The 17,536-nt window shown below is 43.0% G+C and overlaps 1 protein-coding gene across 5 annotated transcripts in view; it reads right to left on the bottom strand.

Moving 5' to 3' along the window:
* LOC115179591 (probable phospholipid-transporting ATPase IH) overlaps positions 1-17,536 on the bottom strand; it is a 70,503-nt gene that overhangs the window by 32,504 nt on the left and 20,463 nt on the right. For all 5 annotated transcript variants that reach the window (XM_029741192.1, XM_029741194.1, XM_029741195.1 and 2 more), the window contains exons 2-8: positions 5,511-5,633; positions 5,325-5,414; positions 5,005-5,193; positions 3,989-4,117; positions 3,579-3,682; positions 3,414-3,464; positions 3,231-3,295 (exon numbers count right to left, since the gene is read on the bottom strand). In XM_029741192.1, coding sequence (XP_029597052.1) covers positions 3,231-3,295; positions 3,414-3,464; positions 3,579-3,682; positions 3,989-4,117; positions 5,005-5,193; positions 5,325-5,414; positions 5,511-5,633 — 751 coding nt within the window. The remainder of the gene's footprint in view (positions 1-3,230; positions 3,296-3,413; positions 3,465-3,578; positions 3,683-3,988; positions 4,118-5,004; positions 5,194-5,324; positions 5,415-5,510; positions 5,634-17,536) is intronic.

The raw sequence follows: 17,536 nt of genomic DNA, 5'->3' as shown, positions 1-17,536 counted from the left end.
GTGTAGTGTCTTTAGATTCTATTAGTGATGTCATTACAAGGTCACCCAGTGTAGTGTCTTTACATTCTATTAGTGATGTCATTACAAGGTCACCCAGTGTAGTGTCTTTAGATTCTATTAGTGATGTCATTACAAGGTCACCCAGTGTGGTGTCTTTACATTCTATTAGTGATGTCATTACAAGGTCACCCAGTGTGGTGTCTTTAGATTCTATTAGTGATGTCATTACAAGGTCACCCAGTGTAGTGTCTTTAGATTCTATTAGTGATGTCATTACAAGGTCACCCAGTGTGGTGTCTTTACATTCTATTAGTGATGTCATTACAAGGTCACCCAGTGTAGTGTCTTTAGATTCTATTAGTGATGTCATTACAAGGTCACCCAGTGTGGTGTCTTTACATTCTATTAGTGATGTCATTACAAGGTCACCCAGTGTGGTGTCTTTAGATTCTATTAGTGATGTCATTACAAGGTCACCCAGTGTGGTGTCTTTAGATTCTATTAGTGATGTCATTACAAGGTCACCCAGTGTGGTGTCTTTAGATTCTATTAGTGATGTCATTACAAGGTCACCCAGTGTAGTGTCTTTACATTCTATTAGTGATGTCATTACAAGGTCACCCAGTGTAGTGTCTTTACATTCTATTAGTGATGTCATTACAAGGTCACCCAGTGTAGTGTCTTTACATTCTATTAGTGATGTCATTACAAGGTCACCCAGTGTGGTGTCTTTAGATTCTATTAGTGATGTCATTACAAGGTCACCCAGTGTGGTGTCTTTACATTCTATTAGTGATGTCATTACAAGGTCGGCCAGTGTGGTGTCTTTAGATTCTATTAGTGATGTCATTACAAGGTCACCCAGTGTGGTGTCTTTAGATTCTATTAGTGATGTCATTACAAGGTCACCCAGTGTAGTGTCTTTAGATTCTATTAGTGATGTCATTACAAGGTCGCCCAGTGTAGTGTCTTTACATTCTATTAGTGATGTCATTACAAGGTCACCCAGTGTGGTGTCTTTAGATTCTATTAGTGATGTCATTACAAGGTCACCCAGTGTAGTGTCTTTAGATTCTATTAGTGATGTCATTACAAGGTCACCCAGTGTAGTGTCTTTAGATTCTATTAGTGATGTCATTACAAGGTCACCCAGTGTAGTGTCTTTAGATTCTATTAGTGATGTCATTACAAGGTCACCCAGTGTAGTGTCTTTAGATTCTATTAGTGATTTCATTACAAGGTCACCCAGTGTAGTGTCTTTACATTCTATTAGTGATGTCATTACAAGGTCACCCAGTGTGGTGTCTTTAGATTCTATTAGTGATGTCATTACAAGGTCACCCAGTGTAGTGTCTTTAGATTCTATTAGTGATGTCATTACAAGGTCACCCAGTGTAGTGTCTTTACATTCTATTAGTGATGTCATTACAAGGTCACCCAGTGTGGTGTCTTTACATTCTATTAGTGATGTCATTACAAAGTCACCCAGTGTAGTGTCTTTAGATTCTATTAGTGATGTCATTACAAGGTCACCCAGTGTAGTGTCTTTAGATTCTATTAGTGATGTCATTACAAGGTCACCCAGTGTAGTGTCTTTAGATTCTATTAGTGATGTCATTACAAGGTCACCCAGTGTGGTGTCTTTAGATTCTATTAGTGATGTCATTACAAGGTCACCCAGTGTAGTGTCTTTAGATTCTATTAGTGATGTCATTACAAGGTCACCCAGTGTAGTGTCTTTAGATTCTATTAGTGATGTCATTACAAGGTCACCCAGTGTGGTGTCTTTACATTCTATTAGTGATGTCATTACAAGGTCACCCAGTGTGGTGTCTTTAGATTCTATTAGTGATGTCATTACAAGGTCACCCAGTGTGGTGTCTTTACATTCTATTAGTGATGTCATTACAAGGTCACCCAGTGTGGTGTCTTTAGATTCTATTAGTGATGTCATTACAAGGTCACCCAGTGTGGTGTCTTTAGATTCTATTAGTGATTTCATTACAAGGTCACCCAGTGTAGTGTCTTTAGATTCTATTAGTGATGTCATTACAAGGTCACCCAGTGTGGTGTCTTTACATTCTATTAGTGATGTCATTACAAGGTCGGCCAGTGTGGTGTCTTTACATTCTATTAGTGATGTCATTACAAGGTCACCCAGTGTGGTGTCTTTACATTCTATTAGTGATGTCATTACAAGGTCGGCCAGTGTGGTGTCTTTACATTCTATTAGTGATGTCATTACAAGGTCACCCAGTGTGGTGTCTTTACATTCTATTAGTGATGTCATTACAAGGTCGGCCAGTGTAGTGTCTTTACATTCTATTAGTGATGTCATTACAAAGTCACCCAGTGTAGTGTCTTTAGATTCTATTAGTGATGTCATTACAAGGTCACCCAGTGTGGTGTCTTTAGATTCTATTAGTGATGTCATTACAAGGTCACCCAGTGTAGTGTCTTTAGATTCTATTAGTGATGTCATTACAAGGTCACCCAGTGTGGTGTCTTTACATTCTATTAGTGATGTCATTACAAGGTCACCCAGTGTGGTGTCTTTACATTCTATTAGTGATGTCATTACAAGGTCACCCAGTGTGGTGTCTTTACATTCTATTAGTGATGTCATTACAAGGTCACCCAGTGTGGTGTCTTTACATTCTATTAGTGATGTCATTACAAGGTCACCCAGTGTGGTGTCTTTAGATTCTATTAGTGATGTCATTACAAGGTCACCCAGTGTGGTGTCTTTAGATTCTATTAGTGATGTCATTACAAGGTCACCCAGTGTGGTGTCTTTAGATTCTATTAGTGATGTCATTACAAGGTCACCCAGTGTGGTGTCTTTAGATTCTATTAGTGATGTCATTACAAGGTCACCCAGTGTGGTGTCTTTAGATTCTATTAGTGATGTCATTACAAGGTCACCCAGTGTAGTGTCTTTAGATTCTATTAGTGATGTCATTACAAGGTCACCCAGTGTGGTGTCTTTACATTCTATTAGTGATGTCATTACAAGGTCACCCAGTGTGGTGTCTTTAGATTCTATTAGTGATGTCATTACAAGGTCGGCCAGTGTAGTGTCTTTACATTCTATTAGTGATGTCATTACAAGGTCACCCAGTGTAGTGTCTTTACATTCTATTAGTGATGTCATTACAAGGTCACCCAGTGTAGTGTCTTTACATTCTATTAGTGATGTCATTACAAGGTCACCCAGTGTAGTGTCTTACCATATATGTGCTGTGTGTTTTTCAGTGTCGCCCCTCTGAGAAGTAGGTTCTCAGATCCCAAAGGCCTGAAGCAAACACAGAATACACTTCTCTGTTAGAATACACTTTTTTTTTTTTTTTTTGTGCAAACACACAAGCAATGAATTCCTGAATTTGGAGTCAATTTCCTAGTTATGGATTTACCTCGCGATGGGCTCGTTTCTGTCCGAATAAATATTGATTCGGCCCACGAATCTGTCCAAGGAGAGAGGGAATGCAGGTGTGAGTTGGTGTGTTTTGCGTTGTTTTTCTCTATACAACCAGTACTGATTGTCTGGATGCAGTGTTGTGTGCAGTGTTGTCACTCACTTGTAGAGGTCTGGTTGTGGTTGTTCACATTCAATAGAAGCCTGTAGAGTATCGAAATCCTCCTCTGTGTTGAAGGCCTTAGTGTCCTGCACAGCATAGTAGGTCTTTGTGGAGGGATAGAGGGATGGAGAGAGTCACAGCGAGATCAGGAACACAGCGAGCCAAGATGCATCTCACACTACTCCTCTAATGAAACAGAATACAGTACAAACTCTCTCTCTCCATCTCTCTATATCCCTCACATACACACTCACCCCTCTCTCACTCACTCTTTCCTCTCTGTCCCCTGTCTCCAACGCTCTCTCTCTTTCACTCTTCTGTTCTCCCTCTCAACTCTATCCCATTCTTTCTTTATCTCTGCCTGAGCCACCTCTCCCTCCTCCACTCTCTCAGTCAGAGTGTAGTGTTACCTTGTGACTGGACTCCCCGTCCAGACTGGCTGTGGTGACAAAACAGGTCCCGTCCTCCCTACTGGTGGAGAGAAGGATGAGGTCACAGGGGAACGTCTCATCTTCCTTGATCAGCACCACATCACCCACCTGGGAGGGAGGGAGGGAAGGAAGGTATGAAGGAAGGGTGAATGGGTGGGTTGGAAGGTAGAGCGTGAGAGAGATGTCTTTAGCTCAATAGGATAACACAGTCTTGAGTGGTCTAAAGCAGTGGTTTCCAAACTGTGGGTCGGACCCACTTGTGGGTCACTGGGGGTCCAGGTTGGTTGCGGGATGACATTTGATGTGCATTACAAAATATTTTACTTAAAAAATTGGAAATGTAAACAACTAAAACCAAATAGAAAGTGTGTAGAAAAGATAATGTCTTCCCTGTGGCTCAGTTGGTAGAGCATGGTGTGTGCAACGCCAGGGTTGTGGGTTCGATTCCCACGGGGGGCCAGTAAAATTTTTATTTTTTTTAATAAAAAAATGCATGAAATGAAATGTATGCATTCACTACTGTAAGTCGCTCTGGATAAGAGTGTCTGCTAAATGACTAAAATGTAAATGTAAAATAATGGACCAATATATATTTTTTGTAATTGTAATAGTCTAGAATCTTCAACAAAATAAAACTAGACAATGAGGCCCCCATAGATTGTGTTACAATGTTTTGAGCATAAGAACACAGCATTCGCCATGTTAAGATATGCAGGAAATGTGCTTAAAAACTGCACAATCTTCTCTCAGTTCCATGACAAAATGTGTGGAATTGCAGGAAATTAGCTTTAAAATTGAAAAATGTTCTCTCCGCTGCCAAAATGATATTTTGTACTTATTCTTTGGTCTGTTTATGTTTTTTCTCTGCTCAACCCTTATGGTGGGTTGCGACTCAAAATACATATTCATTTGTGGGTCATGAAAGTTTGCCAACCCCTGATCCAAAGAACCCAGGTTTGATCCCTGGTCAGTTTCAGTTGTAGAATGATACGTACCCTCAGCTTACGACTCTGTTTCCTGATCACCTTCCCATGCTGCACCTCGTGCACAGGACACTGGTTAATAGCATTGTCTGCTTTGTGCCTGAGCCAGTCCTCATAGCCCTGTTTGATGGCCGTGACAGTGATGACAAAGAAGAGAGGTAGTCCGCTGGTGATGGGACTGGTGGGAGTGTCAATTATCAACTGAAGAGGGCGAGAGAGAAAGAGAGAATGATCTATTGTCATCTGAAACTTCTGCGTTTGCCAGATTTATATATTTCTTGCCAACTAAGCCTTAAATTGACTCAAATTGAATCTACCAGTCAAGATCTGACCTGGACAAGAAATATGATGAGGAAGTAGAAATTGGCAATTCTTCTAAACTGCTCAAACAAATTCTTCGGAACAAAATTCCAGAAGGTGTACTGTGGAAAGGGAAGCAACAGCAAATGGTTATAACATGGTTGTAACATGGTTATAACGTGGTTGTAATGTGGTTGTAGCATGGTTGTGGTTCTCACCTTGGAGGAGATGATGCGGTTGTCGGGGTACCTCTGGGGAATGTAGGCCTCCGCTCCCGGCGGGGGCTCCTTGTTTCCGATGTACACCGTCCTGGTGTCCACCCAGTTCTCCTCTCCAGCACACTGCACAGAGGTCAAGACGCCAAAGGTCAATGCCAGGTCAGCACACAGGTCAGGTCAGATCATGACAGGACAAATCAGGGCAGGTCAGGACAGGACAGGACAGGACAGGAGAAGACACAGGGGCAACAAATGTAGCCTCATTGCCTGGCTGGGGGCCTGACTGGCTGGTTGTCAGCAGTTGTTTCCTGCTCCAGCCAACATGTCTTTGTCTCACCAAACCTGGTTAGTGTTGTAGAATGCAGAGACAGTCTGGCAGACACAATAGCATTACAATCGCAAACAGTACAAAGGACTGTGTTGAGTGTAATAAACTGGCGACCTAACAAACACAACAGACCTCCAGTAACAGTGAGTAAGTGCTCTGAGTCATGTAGCCGGGTGGGGAATGATAAATGAGTGTCGGCTATAAGCCTTCCACCTTACAATAACTCTCCCATTCAACACTAACTATGACACACGCCTATATACAAACACACACCACAACACCATAGGAAGGTCAACCCACTGATTTCACACCTATCTGGAATACTCAAATAGAATCTAATCAAACAGAATCAAATATAAAAAGAGGGAAATCAAATATAATATAATATCATCTTAAAGTAATTTCCTTACTCGCTGAGCGTTCTGTAACTAAACGGGTTGCGTCCAGTAGAGTGCTACATGTGTTCCCATGTCTGTTTATCACCAGTGAGCTATCTCAAGAAGCTGGACAAGCCCAGACAGAGAGACACTGAGGGGATTTGATTAATCCCCCGGGCATGCCCCAAGTGAACCGGTTAGCATTGACTGCATTCCATTTAGAACTGGGCTGCCTCCACGGTGTGAGCCGGGCGCCCCGTTCTGGGCGTTCTAACGCTAACTTTCTAGCCTGTACGTTTACTGCCAATCAGAGCGCTTATATAATGCTATACTTTCCTTAGAATACCTCCTTTTGTCTGAATATAGTGTATATCCTGACTTCCATAAATATTGGTCATGTTCTTTGTTTGGTTAGCATGTTATACTTTGTATGTCTCCTTAGTTCTGACACTTTGTCTTGTATGTGAATGTGTTGTTTCTACGTCCCCTTTGTATTCCCTCCAGACCAAAACCTTACCTACCGGCCTTTCAAGCCATTCCATATGGCCATCCTACCCCCATGTGCTCCTGTGTCCGTTTGCGGTGCCTTTTTTAATTAGTTAAATACCCTGGAAACCTTGTCTTCAACCATCATTCCTGGATTCTTACAAATGCACCATAGTGGCAATATCACTCCTCAACCTAGCCTAAGATACAGTTCCACCTAGCCTAAGATACAGTTCCACCTAGCCTAAGATACAGTTCCACCTAGCCTAAGATACAGTTCAACCTAGCCTAAGATACAGTTCCACCTAGCCTAAGATACAGTTCCACCTAGCCTAAGATACAGTTCCACCTAGCCTAAGATACAGTTCCACCTAGCCTAAGATACAGTTCCACCTAGCCTAAGATACAGTTCCACCTAGCCTAAGATACAGTTCCACCTAGCCTAAGATACAGTTCCACCTAGCCTAAGATACAGTTCCACCTAGCCTAAGATACAGTTCCACCTAGCCTAAGATACAGTTCCACCTAGCCTAAGATACAGTTCCACCTAGCCTAAGATACAGTTCCACCTAGCCTAAGATACAGTTCCACCTAGCCTAAGATACAGTTCCACCTAGCCTAAGATACAGTTCCACCTAGCCTAAGATACAGTTCCACCTAGCCTAAGATACAGTTCAACCTAGCCTAAGATACAGTTCCACCTAGCCTAAGATACAGTTCCACCTAGCCTAAGATACAGTTCCACCTGGCCTAAGATACAGTTCAACCTAGCCTAAGATACAGTTCCACCTGGCCTAAGATACAGTTCAACCTAGCCTAAGATACAGTTCCACCTAGCCTAAGATACAGTTCCACCTAGCCTAAGATACAGTTCCACCTGGCCTAAGATACAGTTCAACCTAGCCTAAGATACAGTTCCACCTGGCCTAAGATACAGTTCCACCTAGCCTAAGATACAGTTCCACCTAGCCTAAGATACAGTTCCACCTGGCCTAAGATACAGTTCAACCTAGCCTAAGATACAGTTCAACCTGGTTCTTTCTATAGACACACTCACTGGAGCCAGACAGAGGCAACAGGGGAATGATCTTACCAAAACCTGAACGGTTGCTGCTCTGCATACCTAATCAATCAAACCTCAGCTATTAAAAAGGTCAGAGTGGCCAGTGTGGTTTTTCAGTATGACCTGTAAGACAAGCAAATGTGTTCAGCCATCCAGGCTCTGGCAAGCTGTGGTTCATAAGAGGCCAGTGTGAGGTGATGAGTGTGGTTTCCTAGTATGGCCGGTGAAACCGCTCAGAATGCCCCTACCGCACCACGGGTCCACCCATCCATCCCATTAGACAGGGATTACAATGAGCCAGCATGTGTAGCATTAGCATCTTTAGCTAGCGGTTATGTAAGTGGGGCGAGTACAGGCTCACATCCCTTTAGATATTATTTTTACCCACAGAGGGCACTGTGGTATATCGGCCAAGCAGATTAAACATCCGTTAGCTCTTGTTAATGAATTAGTCCTTTGTAGTTCAGTTGGCAGAGCATCACGTTTGTAACACCAGGATGGTGGGTTTGATTCCCGGGACCACCCATGCATAGAAATGTCTGCACGCATGACTGGAAGTCGCTTTGGATAAAAGTGTCTGCTAAATGGCACAGGGACAATCAGGCTCACAGTTTCATCATGCAGTATTGTTGTTGCATCCTAATGTACTGTAACAAAACGTAACCTTTTTACTTGTCTTGTCCTGGGCAGTGTAGCTCTCTTATAAAACGTTCAGTCCTAGTGCCCTACATGATTTCATTCATAGAACCAGATTTTAATTCAATAAAAGTTTCCTTTTTTGGAGAAAATAGGAATTAGGAGTCAATCGGAAGTCAACACATTAGCTTGTATTTAGCTAGGGTCTAACGCGCTGGCAGCATACCAGAGATTCTGTATTAAAGTGAATTACACACTTTTCTCGTCCCTGAATAAGTTCTCCTCTTACCTTGGTTGGCACCTGAGCACAAGCCTGTGTCTCACAGAGGAATGGAGCCTAAAGACTGAACAAAGAACACACACACACACACACACACACACACACACAAAAACACCTGAGAGCCTACGAGTCATCAGATAAGATCCTTCTCTTTTTCATTCTCTCTCTACTCTCTCTCTCCCTCGCTCTCTCTCTCGCCTCTCCCCCTCTCTCTCTGTAATAAAGTGGCTAGTAGCCCCATGCTGTAGGCTCTATAACAGCTGGTGAGGGGCAGTGTGTCCACTGAGCCTCTCTAAGCAGACCTCCCACTCTGCTCTACACCATAGTATTACTATACTACAGCTGTCTCTACACCATAGTATTACTATACTACAGCTGTCTCTACACCATAGTATTACTATACTACAGCTGTCTCCATACCATAGTATTACTATACTACAGCTGTCTCCATACCATAGTATTACTATACTACAGCTGTCTTCATACCATAGTATTACTATACTACAGCTGTCTCCATTCCATAGTATTACTATACTACAGCTGTCTCTACACCATAGTATTACTATACTACAGCTGTCTCCATACCATAGTATTACTATACTACAGCTGTCTTCATACCATAGTATTACTATACTACAGCTGTCTTCATACCATAGCATTACTATACTACAGCTGTCTCTACACCATAGTATTACTATACTACAGCTGTCTCTACACCATAGTATTACTATACTACAGCTGTCTCTACACCATAGTATTACTATACTACAGCTGTCTCCATACCATAGTATTACTATACTACAGCTGTCTCTACACCATAGTATTACTATACAACAGCTGTCTCCATACCATAGTATTACTATACTACAGCTTTCTCCATACCATAGTATTACTATACTACAGCTGTTAACAATGCTCTCTTTACTAGAGTGGCTTATTGCCTCTGCGTCAGTTTGTTGCTGTTGACAACTCATTGTGATTGGTTTGTTGTTTGATATGAGTTAGTATCTTCTCCTGAGTAAAGATAGCATGGATGTTATAACAACATTCACAGGATGAATAGTGACCCCCCTTGCCCAGACAAACAGACATTACACACACACATCTCCTGTCCGGGGAATAGGATTGTTTTTCCCTAGCAACGTGCCCTAGTTTCCAGCCGTGTCTCACGGGGTTAAGTCACTGAGCACTCCTAGTTTCCAGCCGTGTCTCACGGGGTTAAGTCACTGAGCACTCCTAGTCTCCAGCCGTGTCTCGCGGGGTTAAGTCACTGAGCACTCCTAGTCTCCAGCCGTGTCTCGCGGGGTTAAGTCACTGAGCACTCCTAGTTTCCAGCCGTGTCTCGCGGGGTTAAGTCACTGAGCACTCCTAGTTTCCAGCCGTGCCTCGCGGGGTTAAGTCACTGAGCACTCCTAGTCTCCAGCCGTGTCTCGCGGGGTTAAGTCACTGAGCACTCCTAGTTTCCAGCCGTGTCTCGCGGGGTTAAGTCACTGAGCACTCCTAGTTTCCAGCCGTGCCTCGCGGGGTTAAGTCACTGAGCACTCCTAGTCTCGTAGGTTTCCAGCCGTGTCTCGCGGGGTTAAGTCACTGAGCACTCCTAGTCTCCAGCCGTGTCTCGCGGGGTTAAGTCACTGAGCACTCCTAGTCTCCTAGACTACTCTGGTCACCCCCACTAGTACTCAGATATTTTGAGCTCACCTGTCCTATACACACACACCTCAGACAGGACAGGAGGAGACTCCACCTCTGGATCATTGAGCCTAAGGAGGTTTGAATTGGTCTTATCTGACCTGAAACAGCCCATCCAAGGGTGCATCTCAGTAGTCTATAGCGACACCCTCTTCTAGTCTCCTTACTCTTTGACTGGTGATTCTGGGGGTGCATCTCAGTAGTCTATTGCGACACCCTCTTCTAGTCTCCTTACTCTTTGACTGGTGATTCTGGGGGTGCATCTCAATAGTCTATAGTGACACCCTCTTCTAGTCTCCTTACTCTTTGACTGGTGATTCTGGGGGTGCATCTCAATAGTCTATAGTGACACCCTCTTCTAGTCTCCTTACTCTTTGACTGGTGATTCTGGGGGTGCATCTCAATAGTCTATAGTGGCAAAGTCTTCTAGTATCCTCATTATGCTGGTTCACCAATCAAAGGGTTACGAGTGGAGAAGAGGATATCACTATAGACTATTGAGATGCAGCCGCAGCTGGCCTGCTTCAGTGATCTGAGCAGCAGAAGAGATGAGAGAAGACAGAGCATGAGGAAGAGAGAGGAGAGAGGAGCAGCCTTCTGTTCTGTGTGTATCAGCAGCAGACTGGGAACAGCTGGGATCTCCTCTCCCCAGATAAGAGCTGGTCCGCTCTCTCTCACGGTCAGCCCACACTTGCTTTCTCTTTCCTTTTCACAATCCCTGCATTTATCTTGCTCACTCAGCTCACTCTCAGACATACACCACTCCCTATCTCAGATGAGTCACGAGACAAAGAGCGGGTGTGAGAGTGAGAGAGTGAGTGAGAGAGACAGAGAGAGAGAGAGAGTTTATTGTTCAGGAGCAGAGGAGGCAGCTTCTACCATGAACACTGTATTGTCCTCTGCCTGACTGAGTAAAGGGAGTCACCCTCAAGCAGAGAAACAACGGGTACAGACTGCAGCCATTGAGTCATCCACACAACTACAACCAAATGAACCTATTGACTTTATGGATGATAAACATATATTCTATTCTAGAAAACAACCCTCTTCCAAAACAGATTTTATCCCGGGCTTTAAAATATATCCTCTAAGAAATAGCACATCAAAGACACAAACTCATGTTCCTGTTAGAACGTGAGGCGGGGCAACGTTAATGAGGGTACAAGCCCACGCATAAATACTGCACATCCTCCCTGCCTGACGAGAACCAGTAAACACAGACGTAACATGACAGGATAGGTGAAAATAAGAGTTCCTCTACATTGTTTTCACCCATCCAGTAAGGTGTGGGATCTGTGATTAGACTACTAAGTGGGGGAGAAGGGAACAGTGCCTTAAGTATTGGTACAGGACCACTATCTCTTGTACATGGCGTATCATCATGGCATGTCTGCTGATAGTACACAGCCTGTTCTCACGGAGGAGAGGAGAGGATAGGAGGAGAGCACATATAGATAGACTGGTTACCTTGACAACACTCTCGTCTCGCCCACTCCTCTCCATCTACCTCCTGCGCTCTTCTCCCACACATCTCTCTCTACCTCCTGCCCTCTTCTCTATCTACCTCCTGACCTCTTCTCCCACACATCTCTCTCTCTCTACCTCCTGCCCTCTTCTCGCCCACTCCTCTCCATCTACCTCCTGACCTCTTCTCCCACACATCTCTCTCTCCATCTGCCTCCTGACCTCTTCTCCCACACATCTCTCTCTCACCCCATCTGCTTCCTCCCAGCTGACACTTTTGGTTGCTTGGAAGTTGCGGGAACAAAGCCATAAGTTTCCTGACGGTTAAAACAGATTACATTTTTTACCGTTCTAAGAACGGAAGTGAACATTTTGCCTCTTCTGGGAACATACATTTTTAGGTTACAGGGAGGTTCTGAGAACGTTTATCTACGGTTCCCTGAAAGCTTTCCTGGGAGGTTTTATTAACGATCTGAGAACGGAAATTCTAGGTTATTTTAAGACAATTAAATACCGTTCAAAGAACATGTTTCAATAAGACTTTTAATAACACTGCTAGCTTAGTTTAATGGTTTTGAACTCCCAGCATAGACAGGACACATGGAAATTCATGTGCTTAGGCATTAATCATGCAAACACATGCATTTTTTATTGTGGCATGGCGTTAGTGAGATTCAAACCTATGATCTTCTGCTTTCTATCCATGGAATTAGTTCACTGCGCCACCAGGATGCAGCTAGCATGCCATGTGTTTTTTACTCATATAAAGCTGTTCATTTTAGACTATTCAAACCTTATTTCAAAGGAAACACGCAATCATTAAAATCACTTTAGAGGACAGATTCAAATAGTTTTGTTGACGCTGAGATCGGAATGTAAATGTTTTTAAATAACATTCCTACAACGTGCTTTGAACGTTACTCATGTTTTCTTTATTTTTATGGAACTGTTTCTTAATATTCTGAGAACATGACTTTTAATACAACCATGAGGAAACCTGGAGAAAACATTATGTTGAAGTACTGAAATTACTTCTTAATATTCTCTGAACATTACTTTTAATAGAATCACGAGGAAACATTATGGGAATGTTTAATGCAAAATAACCATAGGCCAACCACGCTCTCACCAAGCTCTAAGAAACGTATGGTTCTCAGAACGTTATGTGCTAGCTGGGCTTCCTCTATTCTAAAGAAGACAACACTGTTGCTACAGTACAGAACCTCTCAGTCCAACTAAGGAGCATGGAATGAGCAACAAACTGGATTCATAAAACATATCTAGTAATGAGGGCAGTTGGGGGTCTACGACAGTTGGGGGTCTACAACAGATGGGGGTCTAGAATAGTTGGGGGTGTAGGATAGTTGGGGGTCTAAGACAGTTGGGGGTTTAAGAGAGTTGGGGGTCTTGTTTACTGAAACATCAAGTGGGAGAGGAATACAGATTCAGTAACCATTGATACTTGTAATTCCATACATGGTCATCCCCAACCAGAGGTCATTCTGGTTAGCAGAGTAATTCAAGTGGTATAATGCTATGCAAATAAAATGCTGAAAGAGGTCAGTCTGACTCCGCAGTCAGAGAGATCAAATCAATGACTGTTGAGGGCTTCCTCACCAACTATACTATAGTCCAATGTTTCCCATCTCCAGTACCTCCAACAGTACACATTTTTATTGGAGCCCCAGACCTTATTCAACTTATCAACTAATCATCAGGCCCTTAAAGAATTGAATCAGGTGTGCTTGTCTGGGGCTACAACAAAAATGTATGTTGTTGGGAGTAGAGGACTGGAGTTGGGAATCACTGGAGTAGAGGATCTCTGGTGAGTAAGTCCACAACAATCACTGATTAGATCTCTGACTGCAGCATCAGCCTGACCTCTCGGCATTCCATTTGGAACTTAAGCACTGCATGCCATTATACCACTGACCTAGTATAGTCTCTTCAGCGGGTTTTAATCAAGCCCTCTCCTCATGTTAACACACTCCTCTGTTCTCCACACTAGGCCCCGCTAGTGACCTCTTCTAATCCCTCCATTTGCCTGTTCATGGTCTGCTCAGTATACAGTATGTCCCTGTTCATCAGTGACCGATACTCTAAATCATGCTGCTAAATATTCAATACAATTTGGCACAGTCAAATTCATTTGTAATATCAAGATTTGAATGGAGTTAGATGGTGTCATTTGTCATTCGCCTGAGGCCTGAAACATTTAGGTATTTACTGTAGACTTGGATGAATGAAAAACATCTGGAAACCTTTATGCCTGGGTGAACTCTGACCCTGTAAGTGCCACTCATTGCTTTTGTATTTATTAAGGATCCCCGTTACTTCCTGCCAAGGCAGCAGCTACTCTTCCTGGGGACCAGTGAAATTAAGGCAGTTATATACAATTTTAAAAACATTACAATACATTTCATAACACATTACATGTGCGCCCTCAGGCCCCTACTCTACTACCACATATCTACAACACAAAATCCGTGTGTATTGTGCGTATGTTATCATGTGTGTGTGTGTGTGTGTGTGTGTGTGTGTGTCTCTTCACAGTCCAGCTGTTCTATAAGGTGTACAGCGTGGAATAGAGTTCCATGTAGTCATAGTTCTATGTAGTACTGTGAGCCTCCCATAGTCTGTTCTGGACTTGTTGACTGTGAAGAGACCTCTGGTGGCATGTCTTGTAGGGTATGCATGGTTGTCTGAGCTGTGTGCTAGTAGTTTAAACAGACCTCTGGTGGTATGTCTTGTGGGGGATGCATGGTTGTCTGAGCTGTGTGCTAGTAGTTTAAACAGACACCTCGGTGCATTCAACATGTCAATACTTCTCACAAATACAAGTAGTGATGAAAGTCCTTCCTGTCACCTGACCAAACAACTGGACAGTAGTCCAGGAATGACAAAACTAGGGCCTGTAGGACCTGCCTTGCTGATAGCGTTGTTAAGAAGGCAGAGTAATGCTTTATTATGCACTTTATCATACTGTAGATGACAGTTCAATCGTCCGCCCAGGAGCTCAGTGTTCTGTAATGTCCCCTCCCCAGGTAATGTACCTCTAACCTTATTTGAGTCTCTGTTCCAGCCCAGCCCCTCTCTCTCTCCCGCCACAGACAACCGTTTATATAGTGCTAAGCCGACAACATTCTTTTATTGATTACATTTAAGCTTTTAGAATTTTAAGACATTTTGCATTAAGACCTGTCTGCGTCTAATAAAATCAAAGTCCCACGATTAAGGCCGACTTCTGATCCAGTCGGATGTAATACTAGACTTCCTCTATTCTAGACATTTTAATAGTTAGTGCTGGGTCAGGTTTCAAGACGGGAGCGTATTTATAGTTAAAGGGAAAACATGGGAAGACAAAAATCAATGGAGAACCTTTTGCTATTAGACAAAGTGGCTGCCTCTTCTCTGTCGTCGTCACTTAGTGGACGCATCGACTTTCTCCCTGTTTCTCGCTGGCCACCCCTTCAAAAGATCAGTCACCGCTTCCTTTTGATAACCAAGGACTTCCTGTCACTGATCGGTAGCAGGAGGATACATTTAGCCTCATTCCCTAATGGTGAGTACGCTATTCCCAGAAGCCTTTTGTGAATTCATTGGCAGGGATTGTTTTGATATGGTTTATCTGAAGTAGTTCCCTGTGACCTTCCAAGTCAACCAGAATCATATTTCTAACCAGTTTCCAGTCCACAATCTCATTCCAAAAGTAATCAGTCAAACTCAATTAAGGTTACCCCAACCCACCAATTTGTGAACCACTGTTCTATGGGATATACAGTACCAGTCAAAAGTTTGGACACACATATTCATTCAGGGATTTTTCTTCATTTTTACAATTTATATAGAATAATAGTGAAGACGTCAAAACACATGAAATAACACATACGAACTCATGTTGTAAGCAAAAAAAGTGTTAAAAATATCCAAATATATTTGACATGTAGTAACCAAAAATCTGTCAAAAATAATAAATAAAAATATATTTTATATTTGAGATTCTTCAAATAGCCACCCTTTGCCTTGATGACAGCTTTGCACACTCTTGGCATTATCTCAACCAGCTTCATGAGGTAGTCACCTGGAATGCATTTCAATTAACAGGTGTGCCTCGTTAAGTCAATTTGTGGAATTTCTTTCCTTCTTAATTGTTTGAGCCAATCAGTTGTGTTGTGACAAGGTAGGGGTGGTATACAGAAGATAGCCCTATTTGGTAAAAGACCAAGTCCATATTATGGCAAGAACAGCTCAAATAAGCAAAGAGAAATGACAGTCCATCATTACTTTAAGACATGAAGGTCAGTCAATACGGAAAATTTCAAGAACTTTGAAAGTTTCTTCAAGTGCAGTCGCAAAAACCATCAAGCACTATGATGAAACTGGCTCTAATGAGGACCGCCACAGGAAAGGAAGACCCAGAGTTACCTCTGCTGCAGATGATAAGCTCATTAGAGTTACCAGCCTCAGAAATTGCAGCCCAAATAAATGCTTCACAGAGTTCAAGTAACAGACACATATCAACATCAACTGTTCAGAGGAGACTGTGTGAATCAGGCCTTCATGGTCGAATTGCTGAAAAGAAACCACTACTAAAAGGACACCAATAAGAAGAAGAGACTTGCTTTAGCCAAAAAACACGCGCAATGGACATTAGACCAGTGGAAATCTGTCCTTTGGTCTGATGAATCCAAATTTGAGGTTTTTGGTTCCAACTGCCGTGTCTTTGTGAGACGCAGAGTAGGTGAACGGATGATCTCCGCTTGTTTGGTTCCCACCATGAAGCAGGGAGAAGGAGGTGATGTAGTGCTGCATCAGATGACCTGGCCTCCACAATCACCTGACCTCAACCCAATTGAGATGGTTTGGGATGAGTTGGACCGTAGAGTGGAGGAAAAGCAGCCAACAAGTGCTCAGCATATGTGGGAACTCCTTCAAGACTGCTGGAAAAGCATTCCAGGTGAAGCTGGTTGAGAGAATGCCAAGTATGTGCAAAGCTGTCATCAAGGCAAAGGGTGGCTACTTTGAAGAATCTAAAATATATTTTGATTTGTTTAACACTTTTTTGGTTACTACTTTCATAGTTTTGATGTCTTCACTATTATTCTACAATATAGAAAATAGTACAAATAAAGAAAAACCCTTGAATGAGTAGGTGTGTCCAACCTTTTGACTGGTACTGTAAGTGTATGAATGTGTTTAGTGAATTACAGTTACTATATAGTAACAGTTACACTGGTGGAAACAGTGCTGTAATTGTCGTAAACAGGAAGTGCAGGATAACCCGTCCCCCACTGCTGGGACAATTCCTGGATTCTAATACACAGGCACTTAGATGTTGTAATGCCTCCTCAGTAGAGAGAGAGCGAGCGATATAAAGAAGGGAGATGCCGTGTTAATATTTGATGGGAAGCATCAATGAAGATACAGGCTGACTATCGACAGCAGCATTAAGGGGGAGAGGAGGGAGTGAGGGGGGAGTTGAACGGGGGAGTTGGGGTTGAACGGGGGAGATTACATTTCAGCCTCACTCACTCTTGGACATGACTGCCTGCTGGTCCATTTGCAGTCACACAGAGAGACCAGGGACCAGTCCAACAACCCTCACTGGGAGAGGAGCAGCACAGCAACACTCTGTTGTGGTTCGACGGGTTTCAGATAAAAACAGGCTGTTAAAGTGTGTTACTGTCCCCCACTACACAAGGT

The sequence above is a fragment of the Salmo trutta genome, chromosome 39 (genome assembly GCF_901001165.1).
Source record: "Salmo trutta chromosome 39, fSalTru1.1, whole genome shotgun sequence".
NCBI lineage: Eukaryota > Metazoa > Chordata > Actinopteri > Salmoniformes > Salmonidae > Salmo > Salmo trutta.
The sequence above is the reverse complement of the archived record's forward strand: the minus strand, read 5'-3'. Positions and strand labels throughout refer to the sequence as shown.